The following is a 13,496-nucleotide window of genomic DNA, read 5'->3' on the forward strand; positions in this document are numbered from 1 at the left end:
TAACATTGAGGGTAGCTTAAATGCTTTTCAAAAGAAAATCTGGATAATACAACTCTCTTGAGCAATTAAGATAAATGATGTGCAATCACTAAGGACCCTGCATTTTCAGAAGTAAGATGTACAATTAATTTTTGAAATAATTTTTTTTACTCCTGCTATAAGCAGGTCAATTTGAGACTTACCCTATCCGCGTAACAGTTGTTCTTCCTTTGCCTGTGAAAACACATCTAGCTGTAATGGTGTCACCATACTTAATATCCAGTGGGTTTTCCACATGATAGAAAGCCTGAGAAGAACAGAGACAAAGTTCCAAAACAACTATTTTATAAACCATTTTAATGGCAATGTTTTTAAAGGATTAATTGAAATAAATTTTAAGTGGATAGCTTTTAAAGACAATGGCCCAGAATTTGCTGCCAAAATAACAGCGAGTTTAACGTAATTTGCCCTAAGTGGTGCCAACCTGGGGAAGCTGCAACACGGGACTGCATGCCTGCAAAAAAGCGGAAGCAGCATGCTATAGACAGGGCTAAGCGATCCCACAATCAATGAATCAGATCAAAGCTCTGCAGTCCTGCCACATCCAGTTGTGAATGGTGGTGGACCATTAAACAACTAACGGGAGGTGGAGGCTCCATGAATATCCCCATCCTCAATGATGGTGGAGCCCAGCACGTGAGTGCAAAAGACAAGGCTGAAGTGTTTGCAACCATCTTCAGCCAGAAGTGTCGAGTGGATGATCCATATTGGCCTACTCCTGAGGTACCCACCATCACAGAAGCCAGTCTCCAGCCAATTCGATTCGCTCCACGTGATATCAAGAAACGGCTGAGCGCACTGGATACAGCAAAGTCTATGGGCCCCGACAATATCCCGGCTATCGTGCTGAAGACTTGTGCTCCAGAACGAGCCGTGCCTCTAGCCAAGCTGTTCCAGTACAGCTACAACACTGGCATCTCTCCGACAATGTGGAAAACTGCCAAGGTATGTCCTGTTCACAAAAAGCAGGACAAATCCAACCCGGCCAATTACCGCCCCATCAGTCTACTCTCAATCATCAGCAGTGTGATGGAAGGTGTCATTGACAGTGCTATCAAGCGGCACTTACTTACCAATAACCTGCTCACAGATGCCCAGTTTGGGTTCCGCCAAGACCACTTGCCTCCCGACCTCATTACATCCTTGGTCCAAACATGGACAAAGAAGCTGAATTCCAGAGGTGAAGTGAGAGTGATGGCCCTTGACATCAAGGCAGCATTTGACCGAGTGTGGCATCAAGGAGCCCTAGTAAAACTGAAATCAATGGGAATCGGGGGGAAAACGCTCCACTGGCTGGAGTCATACCTAGCACAAAGCAAGATGGTTGTGGTGGTTGAAGGTCAATCATCACAGCCCCAAGACATCGCTGCAGGAGTTCCTCAGGGCAGTGTCATAGGCCCAACCACCTTCAGCTGCTTCATCAATGACTTTCCCTCCAACATAAGGTCAGAAATGGGGATGTTTGCTGATGACTGCAGTGTTCAGTGCCATTCACAACTCCTCAGATAATGAAGCAGTCCATGCCCGCATGCAGCATGACCTGGATGATGCTCAGACTTGGGCTGATAAGTGGCAGGTAACATTCGGGCCACAGAAGTGCCAGGCAATGACTATCTCCAACAAGCGAGAGTCTAACCACCTCCCCTTGACATTCAACGGTATTACCATCGCCGAATCCCTCACCATCAACATCCTGCGGGTCACCATTGACCAGAATCTTAACTGAACCAGCCACATAAATACTGTGGCAACAAGAGCAGGTCAGAGGCTAGGTATTCTGCGGCGAGTGTCTCACCTCCTGACTCCCCAAAGCCTTTCCACCATCTACAAGGCACAAGTAAAGGGTGTGATGGAATACTCTCCACTTGCCTGGGTGAGTGCAGCTCCAACAATACTCGGGATGCTCAACACCATCCAGGACAAAGCAGTCCGCTTGATTGGCACCCCATCTACCACCTTAAACGTTCACTCCCTCCACCACTGGTGCACCGTGGCTGCTGTGTGTACCATCTACAAGATGCACTGCAGCAAATCGCCAAGGCTTCTTCGGCAGCACCTCCCAAACCCGTGACCTCTTCCACCTAGAAGGACAAGGGCAGCAGGCGCATGGGAATACCACCACCTCCGAGTTCCCCTCCAAGTCACACACCATCCTGACTTAGAAGTATCAATCAATTCAATTTTATTTGCCATATGTACTAGCACAATGGAATGCTTACTCCCCGTAGGGAATCGTCAGCTATTTTTACAGCGCCGTGTTCAGAAAGTCAATTCTTTGGCATCCAGTGGCAGTGGGAGCACGATGTCCCTCAGCCGCTCCGTCTCCTCGTCCCCGCGGCCTCCTCCTCGCTGTTGCTGGCTCGGCTCCACGTGTGGTGGCCTGCTTCTCCCGCTCACCCTCTGGCCACCATTCCCGGCTCCCCTCCTCCCAGTTGGACTGCGAGTCCTCTTGGCTGCTGCTGCGTCCCGATGCGCTGCACTGCCTCCGCCCGACTCGCCAAACACATCCTCCGGTCGCCAAAGCCTCCACCTCACCGTCGCTGGCTCCACGGTCCGACGGCCCGGGCCTGTTTCTCCCGCTTCCGATCTGGCCTCTGGCCGCCATGCTCGGCTCCCCTCCTCCCAGGAATGCCTTCCCGCTGAGGAGCAGCCGGCCGACGTGCCCTAGCGGGTCGACGTGGCTGCTGCTGCGTCCCGATGCGTTGCGCTGCCTCCGCCCGACTCGCCGAACACCTCGCTCCGGTTGTGGGAGCGAGCGGCGAGAGCGGGCCGCCCGAAGCAGGGAGAGCTGATCGCCGATCCTTCAGCGTCACTGGGTCAAAATCCTGGAACTCCCTCCCTAACAGCACTGTGGGAGTACCATCACCACACGGACTGCAGCGGTTCAAGAAGGCGGCTCACCACCAACTTCTCGAGGGCAATTAGGGCTGGGCAATAAATGCTGGTCTTGCCAGCGAGGCCCACATCCCATAAATGAATTTTAAAAAAAGTAACGTGTAAATTGTCCAGCAACTTGTGGCGAGGAAGATATATTCCATGAATTGCGAATCATCACAAGTTGCCGGACAATTTTCACCGCTCTGCCGTTAACCTCGCAAAAATGGCAGCTCGCCATCAATCTCCACGTGAGTTTAATGAAGTTGCTGCATTTGCTCATTAATTGCCAATTAAACAGCACAGAAAATTAGGGCTGGTAATTAACAGCGTAATGATGAGGAGATTTATGTTCCTGCAATGCCAATCAACCTATCCAGCACAGAAAGGGAACAATTCAAACTGTGTGGAGTCTCATTTAGAGATTTTTAAAATTAAAAATGTTGAAATTTTTTTCCTTACGTTTCCTTTCTGTCTCTTTTTTCCCTCTCTCTTAATCCAATCTTTCTTTCCTTCACTTTATTTCTCTTTCTGAACCTCATTTGACTCTAATTCACCCTCCTTCTCTGTCATTCTTCCCTTTCTTTCTCAATCCTTAAATCTCATTGGTTAAAGAGATAGACTGTTGGTCTCGTCGTTCACCAAGGTCCCAGGTGCCCTGTTGCCCTTGCAGCGCAGTTATCAACTTGCACTTCCAGCAACTTACAGGGCAAAACATTTTTGAATTGAAGGGCAAGGGAAAAAGTCTAACTAATGAGGCCCACTAATGATGCCAATATTTGCAGGTTATATGAATTCACGAACAGACATACCTGCGGCAGTTGTGGACTCTGTCGACCAATTAATGTCCATTTTCCATCCCTTACTCTGTATCCACTAACCACCTGACCTAAAATTACAGAAATCAACATCAAATGTATGGTTATTTGCATAGTTTAAGTAAAAATGCACTGAAACATAACAATTCAACACACATTGTACTTCAAAAAGGTTTTACTGGAAACTATGACGAAAGGTCAGTGAATTACACATTGCACGTCTAGTTAACATGTGCAGTCAGCTGAGACATAAACAACAACTGTGTCACACTAATGCAGCGGCCCTGAAATCTACGAACTTACCTGATGGTCCCGGAGATTCAGACACTTGCACTCCTGGGCCTCCATGCGTAGGCCGGTGTAGAGGCCCACATATCCCAGGGGCACAGGCAGCTCGCAAGCACCCCTGGGATCATGTGGGACTGTCCAACCAATGAAAGAAAGGGATCCCCATTCATAATTATGAGGATTCCGTATGCAGGGAATCCTCATAAGCATGAATGGGAAATCCCCCAAAATACACATACACTTCAAATAAATAAAAAATCACATTTAAAATTAATAAAAATGGCATTTAAAACAAAAATTTAATATTTTGAAAAATAAATTTAGATATTTTAAAGGGGCTAAAAATAAATTACCTTATTTCACAGGTTTTTAAATGTATAAATTATTGTAATTTTTTTTTCTGTTCTTTAAAAGTCTTACGCTTAAGAATTTCACGGGCATTCGCTGGGCAGAAGTTGGGCAAATAGCGCAACTCTGCCCGGGGATGCGTACGATCTGTCAATAAGATTCTTGACAGAGCGCAAGTTCCGGTTTTAGCGCATGTGCTTCGCATGCCTAAACCCAGAACTTGCGCGGCCCCTATGGGCGCGTGCGCACCCATCGGGGCTGCAAATTACAGCCCATTACTTTCTCTACTAAGTATTGATTAAAATGGAATTCTATTTCCAGAAACTAGCTGTAAGACTTGAAATGAACAGATTCATGTTCTTTTTGTACATCTAATGATGACAGCAGAGAGGTTAAACAATTACCGGGGTTATACTGAGTATTAAAGATATTTCAACTAACTTCTTTGATGTTGAAGTTCTTTCTTCATTAGCAATGTTAAAAGTGAAGAATGCGCATTTTGCATAATTGATTTAATATAATACATGAATGTACATCTTAGCAATATTTCTAGTGCCAGATTACACATGTACAATATTAAAATTTCTAAATTAAACAGGGAAATTAAGTATTACCCTACTTATTCTCTTCGTATTAACTATTTATGCTCCAATACTTTACTCCTTTTTTATTCCTGAAAAGCATGTTGCAAAACATGCTGATACAATACTGACATTGTTGCACATACAATGAATGTGAACATACTCAAAAGGACTTTCGGATTATATAAATCCAATATTACTATGGACATCTCCATAGTGCTATTGGATTTTATAAGCAACAATTGAACTTAAATTTCAGCAAACTAGTCAAGCTTAAGCACCCTCATCCATAAATACTGCTTAATCCTACATATCAACTTCTTTCAATTAAGTGATCTGAATGGTTGAAGTCAAAGACTTTTCCTCATTACTATAAATATCAGGTCATAATCAGTCAGCAAAATATGCCATACAACTGTTGAGGTAGGAATATCAGCTTTCAATATTAGCTCCAAGGTGGAACAATCAAATTCCACGAATCACTTGCCTCAAAATTTGACAAAGCAATGACAGTCATTTTTACCTTGTCAATTTTTTCCATCATTTTACTTGTCACTCATCTACTTGTCACGAGCTTCTCGTTTCCATGTTACGTCCCATATTGCACCGCAATATTATTTTAAATTTAATTTGTATCCTAAAATTTGTTTACATCGAAGCAAAGTTACTAAGGCTAGTGCTAGGAATGAATGAATCCTCGCTTAAAATAAAATGTTTTTTATGACATATCTATAACACAATGCAATAAAAGGATATCGGACAATGGTTTCAGAAATGTTCAGGTTACATTTTATGCTAGGTTATGAGATATTCACTGGACAAGAATCTTTTCTCTCAGAGACCATCTATAATACAGAATACTGTAGGTTAAAAATCTTTGGCCCCAAAAATTCACAGCCCAATCTGCTGGAAGGTAGGCCCAGACTTGGATACACTGAGTTGGGGCCTTACATTGAGGATTCCAGATGACCAGTTGGGGGTAGTGTTTGCGCCCACCTCAAATATGGCCACTGGCCTAGGAGGGGCCGGGAGTCCCCCTGTTGCAAGTTTCCGCTTTCCCAACTCTCAGTGTAGCTCCAGCAGAGGTACCCTAGGTCAGATCAGCCACACCGCCAACAACCAGTGGCTGTGGAGCCTGTCGGTGGGTTCAGCATGGAATCCTAGCCTGGGCCCTGAAGAGCAGAAACAATTTAAAAATAAAATATTTCAAAGCAGCCCCTTATAAAGGGCACGACTGAGATGCTTGTAAGCTGTTTAATTGGGGGGAGGTGGGGTGGGGGGGCGAATTACATTCACCCTCCACTCCAGATTAGCACTCTTCATCCAGACTTTGACCTTTTTGGTAGGCGGCCAACCAAGACACACCCCTAGTAGGGCAGATACCCATCAGTGGCAGTCTAATGAGGGAACCTTCCCCCAATCCGGGAAAGTCTGGCAGGGTCCACAATGGAGGTTCCTGGCAGATATGTCACGGATTTTCAGGGCCTTTATAGCTGATTGCATTTCCTGCCTACAAAACCTTACTTCCTGTTGTCAATTTTTCCCACTAAAAATTCCTCTCTCCAGATTTATAATGGAAACTGCTTGTATAATTGTGCAACACTGTTATTACACCCATCTGTCAGTAGTGGTGCTATAGCACCTTAGATTTTCATATCCCAGCTCCTCAGCTTGTACTGCAGAGAAACTTCTGTTCCAAACAATTATATTTCTCTGCTTCCCAAATTGCCATAAGTTTTGCTAGTTAATTATATAAAATCAAATTAAATTTTATTTTTGCACACACTTCCTATCCGTTGTACTTTCAATGTCTGTTACGCACTGTTTAATGTAATTTTATAACGGAGAGGTACTCATCAAGGACAGAGAGGCAGTCAGTCCCCGCTGGAAGGAGCACTTCGAAGATCTCCTTAACCACGACTCTGTCTTCGACACGAGTGTCCTCAACTCCATCCCACAGCATGCTACCCGCCACCATCTCAGCACAACCCCAGCCCGGCATGAGGTTGAAAAGGCCATCCGACAACTGAAGAACAACAAGGCCTCAGGAGCAGATGGAATCCCCGCCGAGGCACTAAAGCATGGTGGAGAAGCACTACTTGTGCAAATTCATGAACTCATTTCTCTTATCTGGAAGGAGGAGAGCATGCCAGGGGATCTCAGAGACGCTGTAATTGTGACCATCTTCAAGAAAGGTGACAAGTCCGATTGCGGTAATTACAGAGGAGTTTCCCTGCTGTCTGCTACAGGGAAAGTCATCGCAAGAATCCTCTTTAATTGCCTTCTCCCAGTGGCCGAAGAGCTCCTCCCAGAGTCGCAATGCGGATTCCGCCCACTAAGGGGCACAATGGACATGGTCTTCACCGCACGTCAATTACAAGAGAAATGCAGGGAACAGCATCAACCGCTGTACATGGCCTTCTTTGATCTCACAAAGGCCTTAGACACTGTCAACCGTGAGGGATTATGGAGTGTCCTCCTCAAATTTGGCTGCCCTCAAAAGTTTGTCACTATCCTCCGCCTGCTTCACGACGATATGCAAGCCGTGATTCTGACCAACGGTTCCACCACAGACCCAATTCACGTACGAACCGGGGTCAAGCAAGGCTGTGTCATCGCACCAACGCTCTTCTTAACCTTCCTTGCTGCAATGCTCCATCTTACCCTCAGTAAGCTCCCCACTGGAGTGGAGCTAATTTACAGAACAAACGGGAAACTGTTTAACTTCCGTCGTCTCCAGTCCAGATCCAAGGTCGTCCCATCCTCTGTCGTCGAATTACAGTATGCAGATGACGCTTGCGTCTGCACTCACTTGGAGGTCGAACTCCGAACCATCGTCAACGCCTTCACCAAAGCATACGAGAGCATGGGCCTTACGCTAAACATCCATAAGACAAAGGTCCTCTACTAACCTCTCCCCGCCACACAGTACTGCCCCCCAATTATCAAAATCCACGACAAGGCCTTAGACAACGTGGACCACTTTCCATACCTCGGGAGCCTACTGTCAACAAGGGCAGACATCGACGACGAAGTCCAACACCGCCTTCAGTGTGCCAGTGCAGCCTTCGGTCGCCTGAGGAAGAGAGTGTTTGAAGACCAGCACCTCAAACCCGGCACTAAGCTCATGGTCTACAGAGCAGCAGTGATACTTGCCCTGCTGTAGGCCTCAGAGACATGGACCATGTACAGCAGGCACCTCAAAGCACTGGAGAGGTACCACCAACGCTGCCTCCGCAAGATCCTGCAAATCCATTGGCAGGATAGGCACACCAACGTCAGTGTTCTTGCTCAGGCCAACATCCCCAGCATCGAAGCTTTGACCACGCTCGATCAGCTCCGATGGACGGATCACATTGTCCGCATGCCCGATATGAGACTCCCAAAACAAGCGCTCTACTCGGAGCTCCAGCACGGCAAGAGAGCCCCAGGTGGGCAGAGGAGACGCTTCAAGGACACCCTCAAAGCCTCCTTGAAAAAGTGCAACATCCCCACCGACACCTGGGAATCCCTGGCCCAAGACCGCACAAAGTGGAGGAGAAGCATCCGGGAAGGTGCCGAACACCTCGAGTCTCTTCACCGGGAGCAAGCGGAAGCCAAGCGCAGGCAGCGCAAGGAGCGCACGTCAACCCAAGCACCCCACCCACCCGCCCCTTCAACCACCGTCTGCCCCACCTGTGACAGAGACTGTAGGTCCCGCATTGGACTCATCAGCCACCTGCAAACTCATTTTTAATGTGGAAGCAAGTCATCCTCGGTTCCGAGGGACTGCCTAAGAAGAATATAATTTTCTGCCACACTTGACTAAAGTATAAAGAAGCAAAGGCAGATGTTTTCAACACTCAGATAAACTCGCCTTCAACAGAAAATACCAGAGAGATAATGGTCCTGATTTTTAGCTCCCCCTGCCTGGTGGAAATCGGAGTGGGGGGGGGGGGTGCTGGTTGAGTATTCGTTTGAGAAAGATGTAAAATAACAGATGATCAAATTCTCTACGGAAACACGGTTCATGTGCTATTAGCACTAGGGATGAGTCATCTGTGGAATGCAATGACAAGCTGGATTGTGTGGGTTATCAAATTGGATTAATATCTTCAGGTTTTGTTCTTATACCATTGGAGCTTTATCTTTGAAATTTTACCAATTTCTTTTGTTGTTTCCCTAAGATAATTTCTTTAATTGGCAACATCCATGATATATAAAATCATAAGGTCTGTCTGTGGAAAGAACAGGCTTGATGGATTCAGTCACCTTTTCTCATTCCATATGTTCCTATGACTATGTAACAAAAATACCATGAAGGAAGACTTATAAAGTCTGTTTATAAATATTTTATAATGCCAAAACTTTGACATGGTTTCAAAATTTCCACATTCTTAGAGAATCTTTCTCATGTATTTTAGGAAAGGAAATCAAATAAGACAACATTGTTCTTACCTAATTGATGAGTATGTGTTCGAAAGGCAAATGGGTGTATAGCGGTCTGTTTGTACAGACAGGCAATATCTGTATTTATGACTGCAAGAAAAAAAGAACATTTACAAGCAATACATTACAGAGCATTTACAGCACAGAAACAGGCCATTCGGCCCAACCAGTCAATGCCGGTGTTTATGCTCCACGAGTCTCCTCCCACCATTCTTCATCTCACCCTATAACTTTCTATTCCTTTCTCCCTCATTTGCTTATCCAGCTTCCCCCTAAATGTATCTATGCTATTTGCTTCAACTACTCCTTGTGGTAGCAAGTTCCACATTCTAACCACTCTTTGGGTAAAGAAGTTTCTCCTGAATTCCCTATTGGATTTATTAGTGACTATCTTATATTGATGGCCTCTAGTTTTGGTCTCCTCCCAAATGAAAATATCTTCTCTACACTTATGTTATTATTCTTACAACACACAGGTTCCCTGCTGGATCAGTGGGAATACACAGTGAATAGCTGAGCTATACAGACCAATAAGGTCCCAGGTTTGATTAAGCAATCAGAGTGCTTGCATATAAACTGTTAAATCTCAAATCTCTTCCAGCTCTGATGAAAGGTCATCGACCTGAAACTTTAACTCGGTTTCTCTCTCCACAGATGATGCCTGACCTGTTGAGTCTTTCCAGCATTTTCTGTTTTTATTTCAGATTTCCAGCATCTGTAGTATTTTGCTTGTTAAAGGAATTTGACAACTGATAAGCACTGATAAGCTCCAAGTCACTTAATACCACACCACAGCACACTGTTCAGCACGCAGTTGAAGCTCATCATGGGCCATTTTATTTTAACCCACGTTTCGCACCCAATACCAGAATTTATATATTAGTACCCTTGACTTACTGACAGATTGTGCATTTGTGATCATTTTTAGAAAGGCAATTAAAATCTAACCTCTTCAGAAGTTCACCCTTTCTGGAAAAGCTCAACAATTGGGATCAGACTCTTGCTACTGTGACATTATATTTAATTCTGTTTTTCATTAAAAAAAATCTTAAAGTCTTCATAAAACTACATTCATTTTACATTAACATGAAATTCTATTAAATTCTGAAAAAGGTGGTAGTCCTGCAATGGAAAGTAAATCAGCCAAAGTTTTTTTGTTCTAATTTGATTCATGCCAGTAAAATATCCTAGGATTATTAAACATGCTAGCTATCTTATCTGCTTATGGATAGCCAAGGTTTGGTTTTATTATTGTTTTATAATTTGCTACAGTTGATCTTAAAAATTATACATATTAAATAGTTCTTTTTGTATAATTTATGTGGATCAAAGCAAACAATGTAAAACTAATTATAAAACTATTCAATTTATAAGCAGAGCCACTGCTTTTTAGCAATTGAGTGAGCCAAATTCCATTTTTATTGCATGGTATTCTGGGATATTTTACAATTCCATCCATTTATAATTAGGTCCCTGGTTCATGCCTAAATTTCTTCATTATTTGTTCTCAGGAGTGTAGTCAGTGCTGGAAGATGCATTTACTACCCATCACTAATTGCCCAGAGAAGGTGCTAGACCTTCTCCTTGAATTGCTGTGGTCCTTGTAGTGATCGTGCTCCTATGACAGAATTAGATAAGGAATTCCAGGATTTGGATCAAGAAACGAAGTGAAATTACATTTTTACTACATCAGATCACTGAATTTTCTAAAATTTTTACCAGCCACTTAATGCTTTCAAGTATTTACTCTGCTTTTTGCATTAATAGAACACTATCTTTCATTACCAATTTAGCGATATTAGGGTTATTTAAGTCCATCGTTTTGAGGATCATATTTCATGCTCGTGTCCATTTTCCCATTGTCTGCAAGTCATTGGCCTTGTGGATATACCAAGTGCACTGCCAGTGCCCTGTTGTCAATATAGTGGTTCGGCTTTAGGTTTGTATTATATTCAAAGAACTAGAAGGCATTTGTGTAATACAGTATATTAGAACAGCAATTATAATCCACACAATAGTGGGATGCAAGTTCCTAACCGCAACCATATTGCGAAAGAAAACAAAGAAAGCAAGACAGGCTTGCATTCATATAGCGCCTTTCACGACCTCAGGACGCCTTCAGCGTAGCTTAGGCTAAGAGCGACTTTGACAGAGGCTTGAAAGCAGGCTGCCTGCCAATTTGGCCATAGTGGGTCTGTGGGTTGGGGTAAGGGTGCACAGACCATGGGAGTGGAGAGAAATTTTCCACACTATTTAAATACAAATGAAAGTGTTTAAATTATGCACACAATTTCATGCTCAAACAATCCTCGAACTAACCCTATACATATTATTCCAAATGCTGCATGTTGTGTAAAAGATGGGAAAATAATTATATAAATTGTCAAAATAACAATTGCTAAAGATAAAAAAGTTTAAATATTAACATTTTAGGAATAGTTATACAATTTATACTAATGCATTTTATTGCTGTACCAGCACAGGATTACTATACTACCAGTAAAAATTATGTCCAAAAGGCATTAACCAAAGGATATTCAATTCACAGAAGGGATTGTCGGTTTTTAATTGCTAGTTTAGACATTTGCTGACAATATATCTGATTTTTAAAAATATTTTATTATTCAAATCTTGTGATACGGACAGTAAATTATAACACAAACTACTTTGTAATGTATAAATTTATTTATGTTAAGATCAAAGGGAGCTTTTTTTTATCAAAGTCAAAATGGCACAACTAACCTCATTTTGAAAGCTCAATGAAACACGGAGGCAAGAGAGGTTATTAGGGTAATGTAACCAATGTTACCAATGAGCAGCTTGGCTCAGCTCGTAGTATTTTTCTGCAACATGCTGGTACTCCAACTGTGACCTAACCACTGTCTTGTACAAATTCAACATCAGAAAGCTGTGGGTTCAAGCCCCATTTCAGACATAAGCATTTAATCTTGGCTGACACTTCAGTACAGTACTGGGGAGGTGATGCACCGTTGGATAAGATGTTAAACCAAGGCCCCATCTGCTTGCAGATGGGCATAAAAGATCCCACAACACTATTCAAAGAAGAGCAGGGAGTTCTTTTGGTTTCCTGGACAACATTCTTCCCTCAATCAACATCACCACAAAGTGATTCATTGGTTATTTATCTCTGCTTGTAGGACCCTGCTGTGTGCCACTGACTGCCATGTTTGGTTATATTACATAACCACACTTCAAAACTAATTAATTGGTCATGAAGTGCTTTGGGATCAGAATATTCTGATTGCTGCTTAAACAATAATTTGCGTAGGCTTAGCAATACCTAGTTCCATTTATACTTTATGCCTCTATTTATAAAACCTAGGATCACATTCACTTTTTAGTTTTATTAACTTGTCCTCCAACTTTGTAACTGAACCACAAAGTCACTCTGCTGTTCCACTCATTTTAAAGTTTTATCATTTCATATATACATTTTTTTCATGATCTTTCTCCCAAATGTTATCTTACATTTCTCTGCATGAAATTTCATCCATCAAATATCTGCCCAATCTACTAACCTGTCCATGTCCTCCTCAAGTTACTTGTAGTCCTCATCAGTTAACCACACTCCCTATTTTTGTGTCACATTTAAATTTTTATATTGTGCTCCCTATATCAGAGTCCAGACTATGCCTAATCATTCATCAGGAACTTGTCATGTATGGAGTCCCTGGCATCAGTTTACATCACTGTGTGACAACATCAATATAGTGATTTTCATTTAGCTGTTCAGTATTAAAGTTCATGTATTATAGGTGACAGACAAACTGAGGCAATACATACAAGATAAGACAGTCTAGGGATCAATACCATAAAACCGTGAGGGGAAGTTTGAGCAGCACATCAATATCACCTCAGTGTTGGCTACCTAGTAACATGCTAACCTCAGTGGTAGACAAGTTATTGAAAAAAATTCTGAGGGACAGTATTAACCGTCATTTAGAAAGGCATGGATTAATTAAGGACAATTAGCATGGATTTGTTACAGGAAGGTTGTGTCTGACTAACTTGATTGAAATTTTTGAGGAGGCAACGAGGAGGGTTGATAAGGGTAGTGAGATTGATGTAGTCTACATGGATTTTAGCAGGACTTTTGACA

General features: G+C 43.0%; 1 protein-coding gene across 1 annotated transcript in view; it reads right to left on the reverse strand.

Annotated features, from left to right (window-relative positions):
* Positions 1-13,496, reverse strand: part of pam (peptidylglycine alpha-amidating monooxygenase) — a 255,985-nt gene that overhangs the window by 137,774 nt on the left and 104,715 nt on the right. The window contains exons 9-11 of the mRNA XM_085987745.1: positions 9,386-9,466; positions 3,726-3,802; positions 183-286 (exon numbers count right to left, since the gene is read on the reverse strand). Coding sequence (XP_085843871.1) covers positions 183-286; positions 3,726-3,802; positions 9,386-9,466 — 262 coding nt within the window. The remainder of the gene's footprint in view (positions 1-182; positions 287-3,725; positions 3,803-9,385; positions 9,467-13,496) is intronic.

The sequence above is a fragment of the Somniosus microcephalus genome, chromosome 1 (assembly GCF_052327205.1).
Source record: "Somniosus microcephalus isolate GS21.2 chromosome 1, FLI_Smic_1.0, whole genome shotgun sequence".
Lineage (NCBI taxonomy): Eukaryota > Metazoa > Chordata > Chondrichthyes > Squaliformes > Somniosidae > Somniosus > Somniosus microcephalus.